The sequence below is a fragment of the Thamnophis elegans genome, chromosome Z, assembly GCF_009769535.1.
Source record: "Thamnophis elegans isolate rThaEle1 chromosome Z, rThaEle1.pri, whole genome shotgun sequence".
Taxonomy (NCBI): Eukaryota; Metazoa; Chordata; class Lepidosauria; order Squamata; family Colubridae; genus Thamnophis; species Thamnophis elegans.
The window spans coordinates 26,651,825-26,679,778 of record NC_045558.1 but is presented as its reverse complement, the minus strand read 5'-3'; the positions used below and the strand labels follow the sequence as shown (position 1 = coordinate 26,679,778).

General features: G+C 36.6%; 1 protein-coding gene across 1 annotated transcript in view; it reads left to right on the top strand.

Annotated features, from left to right (window-relative positions):
- The window catches only part of RSU1 (Ras suppressor protein 1), a 94,071-nt gene that overhangs the window by 16,972 nt on the left and 49,145 nt on the right, over window positions 1–27,954 (top strand). Inside the window, exons 4-7 of the mRNA XM_032238270.1 lie at window positions 16,297–16,417; window positions 17,374–17,492; window positions 20,400–20,482; window positions 20,985–21,099. Of these exons, the coding sequence (XP_032094161.1) occupies window positions 16,297–16,417; window positions 17,374–17,492; window positions 20,400–20,482; window positions 20,985–21,099 (438 nt within the window). The remainder of the gene's footprint in view (window positions 1–16,296; window positions 16,418–17,373; window positions 17,493–20,399; window positions 20,483–20,984; window positions 21,100–27,954) is intronic.

The following is a 27,954-nucleotide window of genomic DNA, read 5'->3' as shown; positions in this document are numbered from 1 at the left end:
AATTAAACAGGGCATGGTTCAGGATAATACAGAAGTCTTTGGATGTATAGTGATGTACCATTTTATGGTTTAAAGGAAGGCTTCTCTGCTGCAAGAAGTCATATTGTATTTGTGTATATTATATACAGGGGAGCATCTGTTCATCAGTGCTTTCAAAGTAAGTAGTACACATAAACACATGAGCTTTAGAGAAAGGTATATTTTGTTTGATTTAGAAAAAGGGTGAGAGTCTAATGGGATTATGTAACAGTTGATTGTGTGATATTTTTTTCACTTTCCAAAACAAGGAGATACTTGAATGGAAGGAATATTTCCATTTTCACATTGTTGATGTGGAAAACATTATCAAAAGTGTATTGGGTAGGAAATATTATAGCAGGATATGCAATTCTCCCCCTGCTCTGAAGGGGAGATCTCTGGAAATAATGGTTTCCACATGATAAAGAGATGTTGAGGCTGGAATAAGCAGGGCATGCCTCAAAGAAACTTTCTGTTCATTGCTAAAAAGAAACATTTTGCAACTACCTTTCAGCAGATTCACCATAGACCCTAAGTGTGGGAGGACCACAGATGAAATGCTGAGGTCATATGCTGTCTGTGAGTTTCCCAGTCCTGCGCTATAAATTATTCAATAGTGTAAGTGAATTTATTACATATGCCCTATTTCCATTCTATAAGGGTCCTCAAGCTGGTAATCTTACAAACAGGATCAAATATAAGTCATTCACTTGTCATCTGATGGAATTGTGCTTTTCAGTGCTTAAATATATTTCATTCTAAGCCATACTTTTGAAACTTCTTGTGAGGCACATAGGAAAAAATGTTGCAAGACAGACTGCAATCCAGCTAAACAATAAATAAAAATAAATAGTGTGTCTTACCATTACTAAAAAACTGGATTTCAGTTTTCTTATTTGTCACATTTGGCATTCTTGACCTAATCCCTTAAAAAGATACAATTAATTGTCTGAGCAGATTGTTATCAAAATGACTTGGGAAAACAATGTCAGTGACATTTGATAAGCTTCACTAAGGTCATATTAGCATCTCATACTAGTTTTCTGGCTTATAAATGAGCATGCTTGCTTTGTTGTTCCACTGTTTATAGTAAATATGTCTATTTTCTAGGGTGGTAAATTATTCATGAAAGGTAAGCAGATGTCCAGTGTTTTCCACAGTTAGTGTTTGCAGCCTGACAAAAACCAGCAAGTTTTATCACTACAATAAGTCATAGCTTCTTGCTTTCAGGCTACCACTTCACCATTTTATTTGTTCCTAGCATGTCTTTTTTTACATTTCTATCCATAAACCTGTCAGAGTTAGGTATACCTGTGTTCTATAGGTAAAGGCAAAGGTTCCCCTTGCACATGTGCTTCCTGACCCTAGGGGGCGGTGCTAATCTCCGTTTTAAAGCCAAAAAGCCAGCACTCTCTGCAGATGTCTCCATCGTCATGTGGCCGGTATGACTAAACGCCAAAGGCGCATGGAATGCTGTTGTCTTCCCACCAAAGGTAGTCCCTATTTTTCTACTTGCATTTTTTACGTGCTTTCGAACTGCTCGATTGGAAGAAACTGGGACAAGTAACAGGAGCTCGCTTTGTCATGCAGCGCTAGGGATTTGAACTGCTGAACTGCCGACCTTTCTTATCAACAAGCTCAGTGTTTTAGTCCTGAGCCACCGCGTCCCTTTTCTGTGTATTATAGAAGTACGCATAAGACAACAATTTATGCCTAAAAGTCTTTGGCTAGGGAAGTTTGTCAAGGGAATGTGTCCTTCTTCCAATTCTCAGCCACCCCTGGAGGTCATCTGAGCAAAGACCAAAGGTATCCTGAAAGCAAAGGGGAATTTGACTTTGGAGGAGTAGTGAGAATCCTCTTCTGTCGAATAGAAAACTGAACTCCCACTGTCTGTTCAAGCTGCCTTTTTCCTATTGTCACACGCAATAAAATTGCCTAAACTACCCCTAGGCAAAGAAAGAAATGTAAAACAGTGCTCAGGCAGTGTGTGTGTGTGTGTGTGTGTTTGTGTGTGTGTGTGTGTGTGTGCGCGTGCACAAAACAATTCTTGTCTCCTCCCCCCCCCCATATTAGAATAAAAATGTGGGAGAAACATTTTATTAGCAGTTTTAGCATTGAAAATGCTCCATGTTGGAATAGTGGGGCTCTGAGCTGAGAATGGGGTGCTGGTTAGGATATTTTATGGTGCTGCGGCAGAGCGTGAATGCAGTTCCAGAAAGTTGAATTAAAAGACTGAATCATCCCACCTGGAAGAGAGACAAAAACTGCCCTCTCTTAAGCAGCACCCTCTTGGACAAGAAGCAAAAAGGATTGCAATTGTTGAATTAAAGTTAAGATTATCGGCTGCTGGAAAAACAGCCACTAATGAGGTTACTATAATTGTTTCTCTTTTTTATCGCTTCTCCGCTTTCTGCTGGGTTGTAGAGGAGGTTTTGTTTTGCATTCCTCATTTTGTTTATTGGGGGAGAAGCCTAGATATACTTTGGTTGCAGACTTCAGAAGCAGTGGTGATTCAGTGTGTTGATGATTTATGGCTGTGTGCCGATGATATCCAGGCACGTGCACAGTTCACTATTTCTTGGTTGAATTTCTTGAGACAAGCTGCAAAGTAAATCTCAGTAAAGTTTTAAACTTTTCAAGCACAAAGAAAGTTGCTGCAGCCTTCTGGCAATTAGAACAAAGGCTCACAAATTCCTTTTCTCATCTCCTTCTGACAACAGATGACAGGGAGACCTGGTGAGAGAGAATCTTGTAGAATCTGAAGAAGGGAACCTTTGAATGTGGGTAAAGTTGGGGCAGATAAAGGGGCAGCTTCATACACATGTCAAAAACAACATGCCAGATAGTAGCAGAGCCTCTCAGACACTTGACTCTTGTTAGGATCATTCCTTGGGGATGACTACAAAATGAATCTAGCAGATTTTGGTTTGCTCAGAAATGATGGATCCATTAATGGATGAAGATGGCAAGAAAGTGATGGAGAGCAGAAAGAAAGAAGAACTTTTCAATTCCCTCTTTGCAGCTATAGTCACATAAAAACCTAGTCCAACCTATGAAAAACAACTAAGGGAACAGGAACACAGAAAATAGACAAGAAATTGGTAAGAAATGTTCATTCTAGATGAGTTCAAATCTCCAGGACCAGATGGATTACATTCCACATTGTCTGAAAGAGTTGGCAGACGTGATCTTGGAACCACTGAAAGAAGTCTTTCAAAGCTCCTGGAGCACGGGAGAACTGCCAGAGGACTGGAAAAGAGGTGATATAGTTCCAATTTTCAAAAACAGGAAGAAAGTGGATCTAGGAAACTACAGACTAATCAGCTTGACGTCAATAGACAGAAAAATCCTGGAATAGATAAATAAGTAGCAGATTTGTGAACACCTAGAAATGAACAAAAGGTAGTTGGTAAAAGCTAGTACCAGTTTGTTAAGAACAGGTCATGCCAGAAAAACATTATTGCCTTCTTTGATAAAGAGACTAAATTAGTGGACCGGGGAAATGCTGTGGATATAGTATACTTGGACTTCAGCATCCCACTTTTTGTGAGATAGAAAGTACCATCAGCAGATGGATTCACAGTTGGCTGACCAACTACACTCATTGTGTAATTCTCAATGGAGCTACATCTATATGGAGGGAATCATTCAGTACATTACCTCAAGATTCTGTCTTGGGCTCAATACTCTTCAACATCTTCATAAGTGATCTAAATGAAGGGTAGAAGTGGAACTCATCAAATTTATGGGTGATTCCAAGCTAGAGATAATTGCTAGCACTTTAGAAGATATACTCAAGATATAGAATTGCTACTAGAAAGAACAGGAATTTCCTGTTCATATTGTGTAAATGTGGTGTACGTCTAAGTTTTGTGTGTGTGTGTGTGTATTTTACATGTTTTTTAATAAAAAAGGGGGGTGGAGAATGAACTCACTAGTCTTTAACACTGGGCCCTATCCAACAAAATGCAATTTATTGGTGAGAAAGTAAGATCTTACATGTAGGCAAGAAAATGCACAGGTATATAATAGGTGGTATATAGGGATATAAAGTATATACTGCCAAGATCAGTAACTGTGAGAGAGATCTAGGTTTCCTAGCGGACAACCACTTAGATATAAACCAGTATGTACTGCAACTATCAAAGAAGCCAATGCAGTCCTACTCTTCCTCAAGAGAGGAATAGTATCAAAATCATGTGAAGGTTAGTATCGCTAGACTACAGTGTGAATACTGCATCCAGTTCTGGTCACCATGATAAAAAAAGTTGTTGATATCCTAGAAAGAGTGCAAAGGTGATAAGGGGTCTGGAGGCTAAACCGTACAATGACTAGTTAAGGAAATGATATCTAGCCTAATGAAGAGAAGGACTGGGGTGATATGATAGCAGTCTTCTGGTACTTTAGGGGCTATACAAAGAAGAGGAGATGACCTGTTTTCCAAGTACTTGATGATAGGACAAAAAGTGGAAGCTCGTCAAAGAAATCCTACCTGGAACTAAGGAGAAATTTCCTGACAGTAAGAGCAATTAATCAATGGTACAGCTTGCGTCCCAAGATTGTGAATGCTTCATCCCTGAAGTTTTTCAAGAAAAGATTGGACAACCATTTGTCCAAAATGATATAAAATCTTGGGTCAGGTAGGGGGCAGGACTAGACATTCCTAACTCTTCATTGACAGAGGAACTGAGAAAAGTGACTATATGCATCTGTGGTGCAAGAAAGTAAAGACTGCAAAGCTCACATACACAGAAATGATCAATATAGATAAACAGAGTACGAGGTGTTTAGTGAACTTTAGTTATTCGGAAGACTGTAACTTTTAGTAATACTGTAAATATTGTTCCATGCTATAAAATTAATCCAAAATTACATCATGTTATTGGAATGAAATAATGTAATCTTCCCTAAATTGATGAACTTGAAATGTGGTTCTAAGATTCTCAAAAAGTCAAACTACAAGCAAAATTAATATTTTTTCTTCTCTTTCTTTCAACTGCATGAAGTGTTCTATTGATCCAGAATTATTTTTGTTTATATGCATTTTTTCTTTATTATTTAATGTCAGAAACCTTTTGTATTTATTATTCAAATGCTTTTAATTGAAAAATAGCTTTTTTGGGGGCTATTTTCTATTTGCCATTTAGTAGCTCACTGATGGTGCTTAAAAATGAGAATTTGGTTGCCAAGTGATATGGATATAGTGTGTGGTATTATGTGAAGGCCATTCCAGTTGCTATTGTTGGGCGAATCCCACATGTTAGCATCTTGCAATCAGGTGATCATCATTTCCAACTTCCTGCCAGCTAGGTTTCCCATTGACTTTCCATGAAGGCACAAATGGCAATCACATGACTGTGGGATGCTGCAACAGCCTTAACTCTAAGGACCTGTTGTAAGTTCCCCTTGTCCAGAGCCATCATAACTTAGAACAGTTGCTGAATAAGTGACGACCTGTTTCTCAGTAACAATGTACTGTTGCTTTGACTCTAATTATAAATTGATAATTCTTGCATTTTGAATTTATGTTATGCTTAATAACACAGTTTCCCTAATTTACATTTTCTAGTTGCATCTACTGATACATTTTTGTACTGATAAATTAGACACATAACACACCAATTTGCAAAAAAAGCAACAACAACAATAAAAAGAGGATTAAATAAAAATATCTGTAGTGGGCAAAATAACTCCTTTCTTTGCATTATTTTTCACTGGTAAATGCAGTATAAGTTTACAAATGGGATTATATATTTATTGCTTATTTAGAAATAACTTTTAATTGAGTACTTGAGATAGTTTGATATTAAATATCTAATATATCCAATCTATAAATTTATTAAGATTAAAAGTGAAATGAGGTTAATAAATACATTTTAGAAGGCAATTCTCCTTTGTTTCTTCTAAGTTCTGATTGCAGTGTAAAAAACAAAGCATTGCATAATTTATCCAGTGGAGGTCACTGCTGAGATATATTTTTACACTTTGACTTGGACACTTAGAAAACTTGTGAGTGGGTAACTGCATTTGTTACAGAAATATTTGTGAGGAACAAGGTGAACCTTTTTTTACTTTCATAGCCTTTTTTCACATGGAGAAAAATGGCCAAATTCTCTCTGTATCATCTTTAAATAGTAGAAGTTATATAATTAATTTTGCAATTTTATAGTGATTGATTTTGCATCAATATAATTTCTCTTTTTACATATGCAGATATGCAACAAGGAATCAGTAGTAGGTCAAAGAAATAGAATTTGAACTTTTTAATGTAGCCATACATCCATGCTATCAAAAACATAATTTATTTGGACACCATTTTGAAGAAATGTGAAAGTGAAAAAATTCTGCAAAATTGGCTTTGGGCCCACTTTCTGTTTTTAAATCACATATTTTCTGCTGCCTATAGATATTTAGTATTCATTTTGGTGTGTGTTTTCCTCCCTAGGTGGTGTTCTGATAGTGTTCTTTTCATATTTGTTCAAAGTCTCCCCCCCTCCCCCTTTAGCTCTGTGAATCATGTTCTGTCCAAAAAAGGTGATTTGTAAACACTCTTACTTAAACAAATAAAGATGGCCTCTTAATTGTGAAATATCTGTTTGGAACCAACTCAAATATTGGTTAATAATAATAAGATTATTAAGCAATAATGCCTTTTCAAAAATACAAAAATTTTGACATTTTTATATGGTAGGCCTTTATATATTTCAGAATAATATACACAACAGTGGATAACTTTGGGCTGAATCATGGATGTTAATTTTAAAATACTTGATGTAGCACTCTTGAGTGATGATGTGAAGGCAGGTGTTTAAAAAGTATTAGAATTTTAGAGGAAGTACTGGTAACAATGCAATTTATAAAATATATTGTTACAATATAAAGGGTATAATCCCAGATATGTCCTATAATAATATTTTATTTTTTAAGTCTCTGTGACTTATAACACACTATTATATTGTATCATATCATATATCATACCATATTACATTAATTTAGCTGTCCTTATGAAAACACGACCCAAGGCATGGTTCAAATAACAACATTGTTCTAAAAGTTTTCACTGATTTGATCCTGTCAGATTCTGGATTTTTTTGATCCAAAAACAGGGAGCAGTGACTTGTAAACCTCTAAGAACATATTAATTATAAGTAGTAGTTTAAAATACTTCATAAGTAATGGAGTAAATCTATTTGGTTGTTAAGAGTCAACAACGAACTTGGTGGCGCATAATCCTGGAAGATACAGAAATATTTTATATTAACTTAATAGTTAATTCTGAAGCTTAAGTTAAAACTTTATATTTAAATTAGCATGATTTATTGGAACCATAGTTTTTATTTGGAGAAAAATGGCTTAAAATTTTGACATAAACTAAAGTAGCTTAATATGGAAGTATGCAGTTAGATTAATGAAGTGGACTGATTTAGTGAGGACAGTAAAATAATCTTTTATCTTGTCAAAAATACAAGTATCTGAAGAAACCAAGAAAAGTGCAACTTTTTTTGTTTATTTTGTTCTTGGACTATAGCAAAAATTTTCTCAGAGCCTTTTCCTTTTTCTGTATTTTGTATTCTTGGCACAGATTACAGACAATATATATGGGTCGTTGTATTTTATTTATTTAAAAGATTTCTAAATTATATTTTATTTCCCAGGATGATATAAAAGAAGACTTAGATTAATGCTTTTCTCCTTTGTCATGAATCACAGAATAGCAAAAAATATCTCCATTGAATCTGCTACTAGCTGTACGAACAAAACTGCTAGTAGCCTGACAGTGAATTTTCTTTGGGAACATAGTAGAGGGTTTAAAAATCTCCTTGCATCATTGCTTTAATTAAGTTTGTTGTGTCCATACTGATTATTAATTATTTTTAAGCACAAGGAATTTGAAGTTTAGAATTTTATCTAATTTCCCTTTGGATGTATTCTTGACTAGATTGCTTTTGTTGTGCCTACTAATGTATAAAATAATTATGGTAGACAATTTCTTTTAAAAATCGGATCTCAATGGTTTCCAAATTTCCTATCTATATCTATCTTCTTTCTGTCTGTCTTCTATACTCTGTCCTAATCAATAAAGTCTCTGAATAGGATACAACAGGATTATAACAAAGAAATAGTACAGCACAGACTTTTATACAAAACTATTAAATAAAAAGGGGGGAAAGCTCACAAAGATGCCCTAATGCTCATATTACCCTAAGAGCTAAACACTCACCGAGATAACATTTTCTAGTGTTTCATTCAGAGGTGGTATTCAGCAGGCTCTGACCAGTTCTGGAGAACCAATAGGAAAAATTTGAGTAGTTCAGAGAACAGGTACTGGAACAGGTACAGGTAACAAATACCACCTCTGACTGGAATTGGAATTGGAATTTATTCGATTTGTAAGCCGCCCTATTCCCCAAAGGGACTCAGGGCGGCTGAACAAAAGCCAAGGGAAGCGGAACAAATACAAAAAAGTAAGACAAAAACAGGACAACGATACAAACGATTTAAAAAACACAGCAAGCACAGCAAATTCGAGTAGGGGGGGGAACTCAACCCCAGGCTTGCTGGGACAGCCAAGTCTTAATGGCTGTCCGGAAGGCCTGAAGGGTGGCGAGGGTCCGAATCTCCACGGGGAGCTCGTTCCAAAGGGCTGGAGCCGCCACAGAGAAGGCCCTCCTCCGGGTGGTCGACAGCCAGCACTGGCCGGTAGATGGAATTCGGAGGAGGCCTAATCTGTGGGCTCTAATGGGTCTATGGGAGGAAACTGACCCTGCCCTCATCTATTCTCTGTCTCCCAAGTCCAAGCTGATCCAGAGGGAATGGAGATTTTGTAGTATCCTTCCTCTGCCATGCTCACCAGGCCATGTTACGCCCACCAAGCCATGCCCACAGAACCGGTAGTAAAAAAATTTGAATACTCCCACTGGTTTCATTTATGAAACACCCAATAGGGTTTTGCCCTTTATACCTCCGAACAAAATATTGCTACTGAGAAACCATTCCAACTTACCCATGCCTCGTGTATTTCTCAAAAGTGAAAGACACACAACAACTCTGTGTACTACAACTAAGTGAGGATATGAGCTATTGTTGCTGGGTGATTTTGATCCATGTAAGGAGATCAGCCTATCATGGGCAAAATGTCTCCTGACCACACTTCACCTGCTCTTCACGGGAAAGTCAAAAACAACTTCTGAGACGTGAATCAAATCTTTTCTGGGAAGCATGCCCTTCTCCAGAGTTACTTTACGGACCAATGTAATTAGCTTGCCATCTTGTCCTGTCTAATAAATACAAACAGTTCTGTCTTGGTAGAATTTGAACAAGTATAAATGATATGAAAATTGTAGACACAGATCCCACTCTCCAGTATTAAAATGTATGTCTATTGAATGAGATGAAAGTGAAAAGATTTTTTTTTTGGTGGGGGGTGTCAGTATAAAATTAATAGCACAGATGTAATTATGGTAAGTGTAATGGTTTTTAAAAAAACAAATTCAAGGAAGGTTAGATTATCAATAGTAATTATTTTTAATGTTATATATTGGCTCCAAATTCAACATCAGTATGTCTTAAGTTCTAGTTGATAAGTAATGGTAAGGAATAACAACTGATAACACTACTGCTTTATCTCTTATCTCTTACGATCTTAGCCAGAAGGCAGAAAAAAAATATTTGGACAGAATCACCAGGACTCTTAGATCCTCAGGTGATATGGGTGCAGATTTTAGTGGAGTATAGTTGTAACTTACCTTTCAACACCAGCAAATGGAAAATCTCATATTCATAACTTTCATCTCTAGCAAAAGAATATATGCCTTTATGCTTTCAGATATCTCCCCCCCCCCCCAAAAAAAAAGTAAGGTCTCCTTCAAATTGAGTTAAACTTCTCATTACTACATAGTGCAACTTGTTCTCTCCAGGCTGGTTTTTCAACTTTCCTTAGCCTACAGCTTGATATTCTGTGGATACTACTCAGGTCTAAGTCTGTCTGGCCTCTGCTTCAAGATTCTGTTATCTGCTGCTACAATTTATTCAAATATACTTCTACTTTAATTCTGAAGTATGACAATACAGGAGAAAGCGTTATCATTTGTGATCACCTACCAATCCATAAATATTATTTGCTTGCTTAGATTTTGCTTTAATAAATAAAAGAGAAAATTAAACCAATAGAGAATTTAAATCTTTATCTGAACTGTAGTATTCATATCATGCATCAGGGCTTTTTTTATATTTCTAGATAATAGCTAGACATTGATTTGATGCTAATCTGATGTAACCTTTTTTGTAAGTATTGATCATAATAGTATCGTCTTTGGAATTGCCTCAAAAATGGTCTGGCTTGATCAGTGTATTATTTATTTTAAGTTAATAGCCAAAGTTTAAATGGAGATTAAATTTAACTGAATTTTAAATTTGAATTTAGACCAAATGCATATCATTTTGAACATCCAATGTTAATATTATAGTTGTATTATCTACAGGAGAAATAAAGTCACTCCTCAAGATTAAATTCTGAAACACCAAATGTTAAAGGAAATAAGAAGCATGCTAAGGTTCCAGTTCTTAGAACACCAGTTGAGATAGTAGTAGTTCTGGTAGTTTGATGGAGCAGGATAAGTGATAGCACTTAAGGATAAGCCAAAAGCTGTTGGTATTTCAAAAGATGATAGAATGGAATGTTTCCTTTACATATATCCTTAATGAAATAACAGCTGCCAGGTAAAAAAATTCAGTACAGGTGCTTGTTCATAAACATTGTTCATTCATCATGAAGCTAAAGCCTACTCAGACATTAAGAGATTTAGAAGGCATGTTAGTGACAACAGAGGTACGTAGCTGGAGACTGCAGGAGTGCATGCCCTCAGAATCCCTCTTATAGATGCTACCAATTTGTAGTTTGAAGTATTGCAGAAGTAAATGTCCAAGTTGCTTAAGTTTATGTTGGGATTTAATGGGATTAATTGTAGAGTTGCCCTGCCTCTGCCATTTTTGAAGTCTAAATTCTGGTGTACTCATTAAAGGTTAAATTGACTAAAAAAGAGTTATAAACTACTCTGTTATAGTGTTAGCTGTCCTGAACTATGATCTGAATAAGACCTAAAACCATCAACATTTTTACTCACTAATATTAGCTTCATATTTGATATATGTATCAGTTGAGTTCTAGATAGACCAAGAAGTCTTGGTAACTGAGACTCACATGTTCATCACCACATGACTAGATCACTGTAACATGCTCTTGGATGCCTCAGGTAGAATCTGTCCAATCCTTGTTTGCTTGCAGAAAGGGGTCATTGAGGGTCCCCTCCAGGGGTGGGTTTCAACCGGTTCGCGGCGGTCCCCGCGATCCGGTTGGTCGCCGAACCCGGAAGTAAGTAACTTCCGGGAACGGCGAAGCCCCCCCCCGCACGCGCCCGCTCCTTACCCGGTTTTGCCGAATTCTGTGCTTCCACGCATGCGCAGGACGCATACAGTGCCTGCGCGATCCTCCAGGAGCAACTGGAGCATCGCACAGACGCTAGTACGCACGCGCGCGCTGTGTGCATGCGCGAGGACGCCGCCGGCCTCGTTCCAACAAAACCGGTTAGAACGGGGCGAGAAACCCACCCCTGGTCCCCTCCACACAAGAATTCAGGAAGCGGGGCTTCCGGGGGGGCGGAGTCTGTCGCCGAGGAGGGCTCAACCGAGCTCTCTCAGAGATCTGGTCTGTATATCTAAATAAGATCATAGATATTACCCCTTTTTGGCTATAAAGGGGCAGGGAGTAGCTCTGTGGTTAGGGTCTATTCGTAATTCACAGCCTTTCTCCTTTTTTTTGGCTGTGGATAGAGATTAGATCCAGCGTGAGCGGAGCTTTTATCTCCAGCCAGTTCTTCTCAGCTGCCTTTTTTTGCAGCCCTAGACAGGCGATCCCCCCCCCCCAGGACAGAGCAAAGTTGTTTGAAGCTAGGATTAATACGGGCGGGTCCCACTCCTGTGAGATTTATGCTTTTATTACTATCTTAAATACCAGCACCATTTATCTTAGAGGCTTCTTTGTTTAAACGGACTTCAAAATGGCGATTTCTCTCCGTTGGTGACTGATAGGGGATGTACGTAGCCGGTTTTACCTTCCTGCAGACCGCTCCTTAACAAAATAACTTTTTTTGTTTTTTTTGGAAACAGAGGGGAGCGAAAGCGCTGTTTATTTGTTCATTTATAATGGCACCCAGGTCAAAATCGAAGCGTCTCTCTACAAATGTGCCTAAAGAATCTGTGAATGAGCTTAAAGAATTTACACTGGAATCGCAGCCCTTGTCTCCTACGCCCTCTACTGGAGAATTCTTAACACAGGAATTTTTTTTTCAAATGTTTAATGATTTTAAACAAGAAATTAAGGAATTTGTATTGGAGCTATATGGTGATTTAAAGTCTAAAATTGACCAAATGAAGGCGAATACGTTTGCAGCCGTGTCTGCCCTGTCAGATTATACCGCTGAAATAGAGAATAAATTGGAAAGTTTGGAGGAGGCTAATTCTAATTTGACTACTAATATTCAAATATTACAACAAAAAATTAGAGACACCCAAGAACAGCTTGTTATGATAAACTTTAATAAGAAGGCATTCGCAATAAGAGTCAGAGGATTCCGCGAAAAGGAGCGAGAGAATCTGAAACAGACCTTTGTTGAAGCCCTCAGCCATGCGGTGGGAAGCCCGGGACTTAACTTTGATTGGCAGATTCGGAAAATCTATCGCCAGAATTCGTTGGTAGCGGAACAGCGACAGCTCCCGAGGGACATAATCATATATTTCTCCACAAAAGAATCCAGAAACGCGATCATGCAAAAATTTTACAATAATAGATTGAGAGTTGATGGCCAGGACTTGACTGTCTTCAAAGAAATACCTTTCCAGATGTTAAAGGCAAGAAGGGACTATACCTTTTTAACTAAAGAGCTTAGAAATCATCAGATTCAATATAAATGGGAGGCCCCAGCCGGCATTACGGTCACATTTGAGAATCAAAGACTTCGTCTCAATTCTGTTTCGGAGGCTCGAGATTTCTATTACAAGACTTTGAAGGCGGGACTTCCTGATTCACTTGGAAAAGAGGAGAGACAAGCCGAAGGAGAAGGCAAGCAACAGACCACATGGCTGCAAGATGGAGGGGGTAGCTCCCCCTCCCTCGGAGAAGCAGAAAAGCGGAGTTTGAGGATTTAGACATTCTAAAATATTCACCAAAGTTGTGGATTGAATGGGGGTTTGCGACCTCTCTCCGGCAGAAAAAGCGGAATGTATTGGTGGGGTGATACTGAATGTATATATGTAAAATGCATGCAGAATGATTTACGTTGTTTAAATTTTGTTAGAAGGGAAAGTTTGAAGAGATTATTTTAAAATAGAAGGTAAACTGATTCTTGTTGAAACTATTATTTGAATATGTGGAATGATCTATGCTATTTAATTTTTATTAGAAGGGAAAGCTTGGTGAAATTATTTTGAGCTAGATTTTAAACTAATGTTTGTATAAATTTGATAGTGGCAAATATTAGAGAAGCAAGGGATGAGGGTAAAATGCATGCGGAATGATTTACGTATATTGGTGGGGTGATACTGAATGTATATATGTAAAATGAATGCAGAATGATTTATGTTTAAATTCTGTTAGAAGGGAAAGCTGGATGACATAATTTTAAAACGGAAGGTAAACTGATTCTTGTTGAAAGTATTATTTGAATATGTGGAATGATCTATGCTATTTAATTTTTATTAGAAGGGAAAGCTTGGTGAAATTATTTTGAGCTAAATTTTAAACTAATGTCTGCATAAATTTGATAGTGGTAAATATCAGAGAAGCAAGGGATGAGGGCAAAATGCATGCGGAATGATTTACGTTGTTTAAATCCTATTAGAAGGGAAAGCTGGTCGGGATCATTTCAAGATAGAATGCAAACTGATTTTTGTGTAAAGTAATACTTGATCCACGCTGCTTAAACTTTACTAAGAAGGGAAAGTTTGGTCAGATTATTTTGAATTATTGTTTGAAATTAAGGTTAAGAAAGGGAAAGTTTGATTATTCTTCTATAAAGTAATATTTGAACATGTGGAATGATCCACGCTGCTTAAATTTTACTAGAAGGGATTATTTTTGAGTTAGATTGTATATTGATGTCTATACAAATTTGGATAAATGTTTATCTGAATACAAGGTTAAGGAAGAGGAATGGGAGAGTCTACAGGAGGTCGGGGTAAATAACAAAGAAGCAAGAGACGAGAATAAAATATAGATAGAATGACTTACACTATTTAAGCATATATAAAGATGGGGGGCTGAGCTTAACACAAAGAGTTTCTTTTTTTGGGGGGGGGTTTGGTTTTTTTTTTTCCTTTAATGTATTGCTTTTATTTTTAATCCATACGAACATAAGATACTTTAGATAGAAGGCAGTGCCAGGTGTGGGCCCTGGGAAGTCGGGAGGAGTAGGGATGGGGATTTATGGTGGGTGGGTGGGTGGGTGGGTGTTAACATAGTCTCAATAAGAACAAGAATGCACTTATATACGGTTGTTCTTTTTTTTTCCTTTTCTTTTCTCTTTTCTTTCTTTAAATTTTTTTTTCCTTGGTTTATTTTACTTTTTATTAGATTATAATAAACAACACTTGAATAAAGGAATACACCAAGGAGGGAGGTAGAGGGAAAGAGGAGGGAGGAGTAAGGAAGGAGTAAGGGGAATGTAAGGAGGGCGTGTTGGGAGTAAGGGGAGAAGGAAGGTTTGAGGGGAAAGGGAAGTAGGAGGGGAGCGTTAGAGGGAGAAAAGGAAAGTTGGAGGGGGTAGATGGGGTGTATGGAGGATGGAAGTGTCAGGTGGGGTTGTGAATGATGAGTTGTGTTTTCTTTTTTATTTTATTTATTTTATTTTATTTTTATTTTTTTTTATTTTTTTTTATTTTTTTTTTCTTATAGCAAATACCCTGTATATAAATGATTGTAAAATGGAATGTGAAAATGAATAAAATATATTTAAAAAAAAAAAAAAGAATTCAGGAAGCCTGGGCCCAAAATACAATCCTTGTCCTTTAAAATATCTTGTCTCCTGCCCCCCCTCTCTTCCAGTCTTCTGCTAGTTAGTGAAAACTGTTTTATTAGAATAAGCCATTCAGAATTTAATAGAATTAATGATTCTCAAAGCAATTTTTTTCATCCTGTTTTTGTTCTGTATTTTCTTGCTGTTTGTGCATTTTTATATTTTGTTAGATAGCCATGACCTCTATTCAGAGATATTTACTTACCTAAATAGATTAACTGAACGACTTGAGGATGAGCAAAAATGTAATCGAAATGGGAGTAACTCCTGCTGGCTTCTAAAATCACAATCATATGATTATAGCACTTGCAACAGTATTGTAATGACCACAACTTTGCATATACAATTTATCTTAAAATGCTTGAAATTTCAAATCCAGGAATAAAGGTCCAGGATTTTGTACACATTCTTTAAGTTACTGCATTTAAGATACCTTGATTAAAAATGGTTGTACTATGATTCAAAATTTCGGGTAATTGAAAATTGCAAGCAGAGAAACAGGAAAGTTTTAGTAGTAAAATAGATATGAACTGTCATAAGTCATGATTGATCCAAGTGATATAAAAGTACTGAAAATAAAACAGATGCAACTAATGATGGCTTAAAACTGTTTTAATGCTGGAAGCAAACCAAATATTATACTATGCTGCCAGAGCATGTTTATGCTGTGATTAGTACAAAAAAATCACTTGAGGACCTACAGGTGGAATGGTGGGTTATGACACGGTGCCTGCTGGGACCACTGGATACCGTTCTGATTCGGTGCTCCTCCCCCCCCCCCGAGCTCTTACTGGTATTTAAACTCTTTGCCGCTTCTGTGCATGCACATGGAGTGTACGGCACCTGTGCGACACTCCGCCAAGCAGCTGGAGCATTGCGGAGGTGTAGCAGAGCATCACAGGAAGTAAGGACGCATGCACGCACTCGTGCTGTGCGCTTTCATGTGATTGACGTTGGGCTCCGTTACACCATACCGGTTGCACCGGGATCCGGAACCCACCACTGTACAGGTGAAGCCAAGTATCAGAAGCTATCAAGGGCAAATTTCCCCTTAAAATGACAACATATCTAGTATTAACTGATTTTGTTATTGTATGCCTACTGCATTGTACATCATACTGTATTGTATGATTTAAACATTTCCATTGATGGGTTGATGTGATTTGTGTGTCCTATCTTGCTTTTGATGTTGTTTTCTTTCTTTTTGCAGCTGTGTCACCAAATATTGCAGATCTGAGGAATTTAGAAGTACTCAATTTTTTCAACAATCAGATTGAGGAACTGCCAACTCAGATCAGCAGCCTTCAGAAGCTGAAACACTTAAATCTTGGGTAAGTAGAAGTTGTGGCCAGTTGTTTTAACTTTGTTTAATTGCCTTTCCCAATCTAATGCTGGCTGGGAATTCTGAGAAGTATAATCTCAACAATCTAGAAGGTACCAGACTGAAAGAAGACTCTTTATAAGATATAGTTGGACAAAATTATTAATTAGTTAGTTGTTTTGAAAAATATTTACCAAATATTATTCATGACCAGCAATTTTATCTTGAAATAAATAGAACTAAAACATTGTTTCTTTCAAATAGCAAATCATTCAACCTTTTGTATCAATATGAAAAATAAAATTGTGTTTCCCAGAATGGAAATAAAATAGAAATTAGATAGATAGATAGATAGATAGATAGATAGATAGATAGATAGATAGATAGATAGATAGATGATAGATAGATAGATAGATAGATAGATAGATAGATAGATAGATAGATGATAGATAGATAGATAGATAGATAGACAGACAGACAGACAGACAGACAGACAGACAGACAGACATTTCCAACTCTGAGTAAGCATGAGAAAAAGATTCACTTTGTTTGTGTTAGGTATAGACTGAAGTACTTGTGGTTTGACGGATGTAAGGATACGATTACAATACCCTGTTAATTAAAGCACCTTTCCTTAACCACTTCAATTTCCTGATCTTGTGAAGAGCTGACATCCATCTTGAAAGTCTATCAAACCCACTTAAGATTTTGATTTTTTTTAAGGATGCCCATTTATTAATTTGACTTTTTATATAATTCTTCCTGCCTTTTGGTATTTGATCAGGGTTTTTATTATAGTATTGTTACCTTCTTTGTTTAGGATTGTGCAAGGTATTATTGAAAAGATACTCCATATGGATTTTAAAATATAGTAATACTGATACAGACTATATATACCATGTAAAATGTCACTATTTCTTATGTATCAAAAATAATGCCAATTTAAAAACCTGCATTCATTTTTAGGATGAACAGGCTCAACACTTTGCCCCGAGGATTTGGCTCTTTGCCATCTCTGGAAGTTCTTGATTTGACTTACAATAATTTAAATGAAAAGTCCCTGCCTGGAAACTTCTTCTATCTAAGTAAGAAATAGTATTTTTTTTAAAAAAAATAAATAAATAAAACTTTAATCATCTTGAAAAGTTACTTTGCTTTCTCTAACTGATTTATTTGAGAAAGACTATCCTAAAAAGAATGTTTAAGATATATGTCTCCTCCTGCGAGTCCTCTTGAATATTTCTACATAGCTTGGCGATTTGTATCTTTTGATCTATAGTCACCTGATATTTGTGGAATAAATGGACAAACAGGCGTGCTTGATAAGCTGCGCTTCAGTCGTATTTCCTTGAATTTTATTCAGCATTTGTAAAATGAAATTTGGGAAATGCAGTACTCTGTTGAGACCATTACAGGAGCTGTTGTTTGTGTCAAGGAATACTAGCTGGCAACCAAGTTGTGATTTACTTTCTTTTAATAACTCTTAGTTATATATCTTATAAATATCATGTTCTCTATTGACAATTGGTATCATCAGACAAATGCATTCACTTCATCAAGGCTCAGTGATGCTTTCCTTTTTTTTTCTGGATACCATACTTTTCGGAGTATAAGATGCACTTCCCCCCCCCCAAAAAAGTGGGTGAAAATCTGGGTGCGTCTTATACACTGAATACAGCATTTTTGCCTTACCGAAATCCCGCCCCCTTTTCTAAAAGGGATGCTTGCAAAGGGCTCCTGGGGGCTTGGGAGGCTTGCAAAGTGCTCTTGGGGGCTGGGAAAGGCAAAAATGAGCAAAAAAAAAGCTGTCCCCCCCCCCCGAAACCCCAGGAGCACTCTACAAGCCTCCCAAAGCTCTGCATGCCCCCTCTTTTTTTTCAGGCCATTTTTGCTCTTTTTGCCTACACCAACCTCCAGGAACGCTCTACAAGCCTCCCAAAGCTCTGCATGTCCTTTTTTTTTTTTTTTTCCAAAAAACGAGGCATGCAGAGGGCTTGGGAGGCATGCAGAGTGCAAAAACTTTTTTTTTTAAAAAAAATTACCTCTTCAAAACCATTGTGCATCTTATACTCCGGTGCGAATAATAGTCCGAAAAATACAGTAGGTGCATATATGTTTTTATGGAGGCAGACAGGGGAAGCGGAGACGTAAAGATAGATATACAAGAATATTAAGTTAATTTTTGAAAGTGCCATTTGCTAAGCATATCATTTCTGATATGGCTTTCAGTGAAATCATAGGGTTAGGGTTAGAATTTGAAATCTATGATTCACAAAGAAATCAGCCCACACAGATCAAAAGAAGCTTTTTTCTTTGAAAAACAGTGATGAAACACTATAATTTCAATTTATACTGAATTTAGGATGGAGGATTAAGGCACAGTGCTATGTCTAATCATAGTCCCAAACTAGTTTCCCCTAACCAGAAATTAAGAAACTCTTCGAAATAATTTTAAAAAATTAAAATATTATTCCAAAACTCTATATTCAATATATGGAAAATTTTGTGTAGGCCTGATAATTAAAAAAAAAATCACAGTTTGGAATAGAAATGGAATGGAACAATTTGAAGCTTGAAAATGAGAAACTAAAATAAACTTTGCTCTTTCCTAAGCATGAGTACTATAATCTGCTCAGTTTTGAATATGATTACTGTTTTTTCGAACGTGCTTAGACATTTCAAATGTCTAATGTCTCATTAATGTTCCATAAAGTGTTTTCTTAGGGCTCCATGACTGGAATGATTGAAATATTTCTGGAACCATACAATTTGTATAAGAACTAGGGGGCAGAATGAAAAATATACAACTAACCCAAATTATTTAAATCTTTGTTCTCTTAAAATGGTTCAACTTTCTGTTTTCATTGTGGAAGTAAAGAGATTTTTATGATGCATAAACAGTTTTTTATTTGTGTGTGTTCCATGCACCAGTTCTCAACATTTCATATTTTAAAATTTCACCAAACGTTTTGTCAAAAAATCTGGTCAGGAAAAAAACAAATTGTTTTTTCCACAAGAAGAAGATAAAGTATTAGTGATTGTGTTACAATATTACTAATTAACTTAATTTAAGCACATAAAACATTGCAACAATATTGCTGACAATACTGTCCTATATTGCAAATATTCTAATATAATAAAAATTGTTGTAAATGGCATGTTGATGATTAGTTAATATCATAATAATAATAAAATAATAATTGTTGGCTAATTAGTGGGGAAGCAATGCTTGCCACTAGGGGGACTATATTTCCACAAGCCTCAATCAAGAAATACATCCAATTAATGAGTGTGTGTGCTAATGAGCTGAAACAGTATTTAGCAATATATGCACAGCCTTCCCCTAAACTCAACCCACAAATTTTACCCAAATAATTTTTGAGAGCTAACTAACTCATAACATTGTTTTATTGTATTTTAACTGAAGAAACACTCTGTAAAAATGCTCTTGGAGGCTTCAATTTGCCTTCATTCTTTTCCATTTCTCTCTCTTGGGGGCTCCTTCAACATCTGGGGAGGGGAATTGTGTCCCGCTGATTATTTCTGCATATTTGAGAAATAATATCCTAGTCTATTTTTTTTAAAAGATGTTACAGCTTCTTGTTTCACAAACCTAACAGATGTATACAAAATAACCTTTTAAGGGAGATTATGGATGCTAATTTGAATAACAGTTAATAATAAGCTTGGATAGTTTCCGTCTTGACAAGTTAGTATTGTAGTGGCATGTTACAACCTGCCAGAGAGTAATGTAGTAGAATTTTTTAATTATGTCGGCCCTTTTGGATATAGATGTTTTCCTGAGCAGAGCAATAGTACATAAGCCAGTAAATCTAAGTTTGACCTGCTTGTTATTATTGTGAGCCTTGGATATGTCAAAGGCTTTTCACCAAGTCAGGGTTATTAATCAAACCTGACACATTTTCATTGATCAGGTCTCAAATGGTCGAGTTGTATGCCACCCTGTTTATATATTACTGTTTAATTTGCAGCCACCCTGCGTGCACTCTATCTAAGTGACAACGATTTTGAAACCCTGCCATCAGATATTGGGAAGCTCACAAAGTTGCAGATAGTAAGTAATTTATCTAAATTCTTGGGGGGGGGGGATCAATTTATTTTTGCAGTCCTAGTTTGAGTAGAATCAAATCAATTTGCAAGAAGTCATGGGAGTTTATAGGAGTTAGCATCAACATCTGTATTGTCTATTTTTAATCAGAAAGTACTTATGCATACATCGGAAGGATGGGTGGAGTGAAATAGCAAAAAGAAAAAGAGCTAGTTTCTGACAAGCCTTGGTCTACTTCTTTTCAGCTGAGAATTGATCTGATAACTTCATCCTGTAACAGGCTTAATATCCTTACTAAATTAACCTGTTTTCTAGTATTATATATACATTAAATAATAATTTGAGCAGTCGGGATTTATGCTACATGATAAATTATTCAGTTCAACCAGTTAAGTCTAACTAAGCTTAGCGTGTTGTACATATGCAGTATCTCGTGTTTGAGTGTATTTTGTATAGGCAGATTGTTTGTGTCTCTGATTAACTCTTAACTATTTTCCTTTTCGTAAAGCTTAGCTTTAGGGATAATGACTTGATATCACTCCCAAAAGAAATTGGGGAACTCACACAACTTAAAGAACTTCATATCCAAGGAAACCGTCTTACAGTATTGCCTCCAGAACTAGGTAAGTTTGGTACTTAGTTGAAGTCTAAATAGCCAAAGAGTTCTGGAAAATGTATAGTTTTGGGTAGTTTTATATTTCAAATCAATTATTGTTGCTTCTCATCTTGTTCTTTCCTCTGGTTTTATTAAATCATAGGGAGTATTCAGCAGCAAAGTTTAATAAAAATTGTTGCAACTTCTATGGGTAGCATAGAAGTTTGAGGGAGGGTCAAAGTTGGGAAGCCAAAGGATATAAAGTGAGTCATCACATGACCAGACCCAATTTTATGATAAAAAGTTCCGCTTCCCCAATGGAGGTTTTTTTTTGTTAGAAATTAACCAAAAAAGGAGTCGCGAATTACGATCACATAGAAAAGTGATGGCTAACTTTTTTCTAAATGTGTGCCAAAATTGTGTACGCATGTGCGATCCTCTCCCACATGCGGTGGGGTTTCGCCCTCCCCAGGTTCTGGAGGCTTTCCTGAAGCCTGGGAAGGGTGAAAATGGCCTTCCCTGGGGACCCCTCTCAAAAATGGAAATGGATCAACCAGTTGGGTCTGTTTTTCACCCTCCCCCGGCTTCAGGAAAGCCTCTGGAGCTTGGGGAGGAGGGGGAAATGGGCCCAATAACCAACCAGAAGTTCAGAAACAATCCGGAGCTTGGGGAGTTTGGGGAGGGTGAAAAACAGACCCAATGTTGGGCCTGTTTTTTGTCCGCTCCAGAGGCTTTCTTGATGCCTGGGGAGAGCGAAAATGGCCTCCCCCGGCCCTCCAGCTGGCCGACACACACATGTATGCCAGAGCTGAGGGCTGCCATGCAGGCAAATATGTCTCTGTGTGCCACCTGTGGCATGCATGCCCTAGTTTCCCCATCACGGGAGTAGAACATTGCAGCTGGTTATAATGTGAGCTGACAAGTGGCCAAATTTCAAACATGTGACTGTGGAAATGAGCAATAGCTGTAAGAGTAAGTACAGATTGTAAAACACTTTTTCCAACACCATCATAATTTTGAACCATTGTTAAACAAGTAATCAAAAGTTAAGGATTACCAATAGAGTTTGAGTCAATTTCTATGTCAATTGGCATAGAAAATGATTGGGAAGAATAATTTGTACCTTGCATTTATGGTGTTCCTTTCTATTTTTCTTTAAGCATTTTTCAGGTTTTTGTGTGAATCTCAAAAAAGATACTGCTGATTTAAGAGTTATATCAATGACACTCTGTTTAATGATAAAGTTCACTGGAGCAGCAGCATCTTTTTTTCAAGCTGACCAGGAACTGAAAAAAAGATATATGTGATTTAATAAATATGAAAGAGATGCTGTGTTCCCAATCACTTTCTGTATATGAGGTAGATAGTATTGTACCTTGGAATATTAAAATACATATTTCCCCCCTTTTTTCAATCGACTAAACTCTTACAATCATTTAGAATTGGTTAAAACTGGATTTACACTTACAGTAAGTTAAGTTATGCCACGAATCAAAGACAAATCTTAATAAGTTATCTTTGTTTTGAATTTTGAATATTCCTTGTACCCATCATTTATCATTTGTGGCACGACAAAACCGCGGTCCACTAAAGCGCGCCCGATTAAAGCGCGTACCTGACGTCATCAGCAGTGCGACAAATACGACCGCGGAGAAAAAAGCGCTTTAAAAAGCGCTTTTAAAGCAAGCCGATTCACGTAAAGGTTAGGGTTAGGTTAAGGGTTAGGGTTAGGTTTAGGGTTACGTTAAGTGTTAGGGTTAGATTTAGGGTTAGGTTAAGAGTTAGCGTTAGATTAAGGGTTAGGTTTAGGGTTAGGTTTGAGGGGGTTAGGGTAAGGTTTTCGCGTTAATTTTAACTTTACCGCGCTGTGATGACGTCAGGTACGCGCTTTCGTCGAGCACGCTTTAGTCTACCGCGGTTTTGTGGTGGAACCGTATCATTGACCTAGGCAGGAGATTAAGATTTAAACTATGTTGTTCGTTTATCAATATGATGTAATGAACTGTTGAATAATGGATGAAATAGAAGAGCCTTCTAAGAGATGGTTCCCTCCCAGTGGAACATTAGCCTACGAAAATAAGACTGCCCCCACTTGGACACTCTTTCAAAAAGCTTTGAAGGCATGGGTTTGCAAGTGAATCTGAAGATGATATGGAGCCCATCAAATACTTGGCTTGATTGTTGTCACCAGGGATATGTGGATTTCGTATTCGGCATTATTATTTCTGTAAGCTGCCTGGAGTCACCGTGGACATGTAAAGTCATATAAGATTTGTTAAATAAATAAAAAGGAATTGCTGAACTATCCATCCCTTCTAACTAACTTTTCTAGAGCTGAAATTGAAGTTCACCACACTTGGTAGACCTTAGGTTACATAGGATATAGTTTTTTTGAAACATAGTTTTGAAAATCATGATAAATAAAGCTTTTCAGAGCTTCAGAGGAGTACTTCAGCTTGATAAAATCTTGGTCAAAATGCCCTTGGTAGTACGGCTTCAGCTTCAACTAATAAGGTACAGTTTCACAGTTTTGATCAACACGCTAAAAGGGGTTTCTATGCATGCACGGCAAAGCAGCAAAATGAATTGAATTGGCCCACTTCAGTGCTTATATTTGATGCATCAGAAGAGCAATATGATTTTCTGACTCCAAGTAAATTAGACTGCTGTCATAGTTTGAACGGTCAGTGCCTTCGGGTGGAGCTGCTTCATACAGCCTTGTAAAATAAGCCCTCCCATGTAAACATTGAAGTTGGTATTCAAATATCCAGGATTTTAAAGTTGTGTACTGAAGTTGAAGACATCTAATGATTTACTGCAACTAAAATATTGCAACCAGTTACGTGAAATGTCACAAAGCACTAAATTTATGAAATGTGTATGTATGTGTTTATGTTTGTATACACATACCTCATGTGTGTGTGTGTGTGTGTGTGTGTGATATTTGTGCTGATAAATAAATAAAGGGAGACTAGTATAGATCTATTTCAAGCTATTTAGCTCTCATCAGCTAGCCATACCCTTACTGGGATTCGAACCTGTGCTATATTACATCTTAGGCAGACGTCTTAGCCATTAAGCCACAGGTCCTCCTCCTTATCAGCTGAATATATATATTTAAAGTCACAACCCCTGGTATGCCCCAATTATGGGAGGAAGTTAACTGCTTCCATTCTCTGTCCATCTGCTCATTACAAGAGACCATCCAGACAGAAAGCCCAATATTTTACTGTTGCCTTTGTTACATTTGTGTAGTATTTGTGCTGATAAATAAATAAAGGGAGACTAGTATAGATCTATTTCAAGCTATTTAGCTCTCATCACCTAGCCATACCCTTACTGGGATTCGAATACCCTTACTGGGATTCGCTAGCTGATGAGAGCTAAATAGCTTGAAATAGATCTATACCAGTCTCCCTTTATTTATTTATCAGCACAAATACTACACACACACACAAACACACACACACAAACACACACATATACATAGAAACATCTACACACTAATTGTTTAAGATTTGGAATATTGCTTTAGGAAAACGAAGAGGGAGGTAGAGCTGAAACAATCAGATACAGTTGTCAAAATCTGTAGGGCATACCTTAAAGTGCATTGCTTTAGCTTGCCTGTGTGCAATGCTATTTAAAATTTTCAGCAAAATGCATAGTAGCCCTAAGTAAGGGACTCATTAATGGTTATAAAATGGTGCAGAGTCATCAGAAAAAACACAACCATCGATGAAATAATGAAATGAAGTTGCACTGCTGTAACAAATTTTGTGGATGTGCAAAAATAATCATATCTAAAAACTGATGAGTGTAGGTTTTATTGCATGCCTTGTTTTATATATAGAAACAAATGATTTAACAAAATGTCAAGAGGAGGAAAAGGAAGAATAAAATAAAGAAAGTAAGGTATTTTGGGTAATGAGTGGAAAGAGGAAGCTGCTTTTTGTTCAGCTTTTGCATTAAAAAATATGCTGCATTTATCATGTGGCTGTGATATATTAGGATTTCTGGAGTCTGGAAACTAAATCATTTAAGATGTATAACTTAAACAGTGTCTGTCATTTGGCACTGGTGATTCTTCCGTAACATAAAATCAGCCTGGTCATCATCAAACACAAAAGAAAGGACTAAACTCCTATAACAAGATCCTATAACAGCATCTTGTTTGTCTTATAGTGGTCTGAAAAAAGTACAGGGAATTCATTTTATCCTTATGTTAAGAAGACAGGATCATCCGTAAAGTTTGCTTTGATGGGAATGCTAGTCATGATATTCTTTGCATGTCAGTTTACTAATTTTATGAATTGAGAAATGCTTGACAAAAGAGAAAACTATATTCACAAGGAGGAATGGGTGTTCCAGAATAATTTCTAGTCTAGATTTAAGCAGATTTGCTAATATCAATTGAGACCAGCATTTGTTGGAAATACTTTGAATGTGGGATTATTTAGCTCTTTTTTTTTTGCCTTTCTCTCCCAACACATTGGATATAGTATTTTCTTCACAAGTGCCAGTGAAGCTTGCTGTCCACCTTGCTCTTATGAGAAATTCATCCCTGTCAGAAGGACTTGCATATCAATACATCCTCAGTGGATTCTGTCATGTCTAAGGCCTTTCTTCTTTTCTTTGGGAAACAAGGCACGTGATCTCAGAGTAATAAAAGCTAAGCTTTTAAAGCATATAGCAAAGCTGAAGAAAATCATAGTTGGCTATAACTGAACATTCTGTTCAGTGGGGTTATCCCATGATTAGCCTTTAATAAAATTGGATCTGGAAGTATTTATATCTAAATAGGAAAATAAAATTAATGTCGTTCCTCATAGTATTGAAGGAGAATATATCCTTTCTGCTAAAGTTAAAAAAAAGCCCTTGAATTTTAGTTTCTGTCATCTGTGACAGAAAAGTATAATAATATGGGAGGATCTTTTTAAGGACAAAGAAACAGAATAAAGAAAGGGCAATTGAGAGAAAAGTGTTAATGGAATAATAACCCAAATATTGGAATATTTAAAAAATATTTCAATGAAAAACTCTTATTTAAAATATGTTACTACCTTAATTCTTTAAAACCTGGCTCAAATAGTATAGTTTTTTTCCACAATGGACGGGCTTTTTTAAAGGTTTTTTTTTTTTTTTTTTTTTTTTTGCTGGTGCTAGAATCAGATTTGAAGTAACCAGAATCTTTGCCTATATGATTCAGTATTGGACTTAGAATGGGAAGACCCTCTCCACAGAAGATTACTGACTTAGTTTCAGCTACAGAGTTACAGCTACAAAAGGGAATGTTGAATATGTTTGAGTATCTGGAAAAAGGGCAGGATACCTAAGGAATAAATAAAATTAGAAAGAATAATTCACATATCTGAATTAAAGAATGGAATTAGGGTTTTGTTTTCAAGTTTTTGAACGCTTTTCAACTGATTTGAATTTTTTCCACACACATTTTAAATTGTTTTATAGTCAGCTGGTGTTTAATGAATGCTTCCCTCTTTCTATTTAAAATCTGGTAATGTACGAATAAAATGTCAAACAGTTTTCTTAATTTTTGGAAAACTCTGCTCTAATTTTTAACATTTTTTTTATGTTTACCAATGTAAATTGTTGAGATATATAATTTTAGTGCTACATCAATAAAATAAATGTACAAATATTAATCCTGAAGTGACTGAGTGGGCAAATCCATACTCATACTTCTAACCACCATACTTTACTGTTTTTCTGGATTGCTGCATACAAAGTTACTTTCCGTCCAAAGGTGGCTACATAAACAAACATTCAAAGTAGAATGGCTGTATTTCTCAAGCTCTCCTACGGAATTTCATATTTTAAAAACCGTTGATTGACAAAGTTGGGAGAAATCCATTCCTCTTTTGAGTGCAAGATGACAGCATCTTTAAAGATGTCTTTATTTTTTGAATAAATCTTTAAGCATCTCAGAAAGATGCGTATTTTGAACTCTATAACTAACTGCAATTTTGGAACTGGGCATTAGCAATATAGCAATAGCAGTAGACTTATATACCGCTTCATAGGCCTTTCAGGCCTCTCTAAGCGGTTTACAGAGAGTCAGCATATTGCCCCCAACAATCTGGGTCCTCATTTTACCCACCTCGGAAGGATGGAAGGCTGAGTCAACCCTGAGCCGGTGAGATTTGAACCGCTGACCTGCTGATCTAGCAGTAGCCTGCAGTGCTGCATTTAACCACTGCGCCACCTTGGCTCTAAGGAAGAACAAAAGATTAAGATGGCTCCTGATGCTCTTCTTCACACCAGCTGAGCTAGCTAAATTTAAGGTGGACCAGAACTCTGAAATAAGAACTGTATAATTAATTGTAGCTTTGGAACTGGACATAATGGAAAGGTGGGAATTTAAAGAACTACATGAAATTATAAAAAATATGCATAAATCATTAAAATCAAGTCTAAATAGAATTTTGAATTCAGAAAAGCAGTAACTGAAAAAAGAAGTGAAGGAAGAAGGGGATAGGGATAATGAATGGGTAGAAACAGTGGCAAATAAAATCAGACAGAAAACTTCATTGGGTTCACAGTGGAATGGGGAAAATTGAAAGGGGGGGGATGTGTCCCAACAAAAGGAAATAAAAAGCAGACAAAAGACCTTATGGAGGTTGACAGTGGCATAGGAAAAACTGAAAAGGGGGTTACGCCCCAACAAAAGGAAATATAAAAGATTTCTTTGGGTGTGACAGTGGCTTGAAGAAAATTGAAGAGAGTGGATGTGTCAAAACAAAGAAAAGGGAGAAGACAGGAATAGAGAAGTGGGACAAAAGACTTACTAGGAAAAATTCAGACAATTAGAAATTGTTATATGGGGAAATATAAAACTGAGATATGTGGTTTACTCCTAAACATGGCA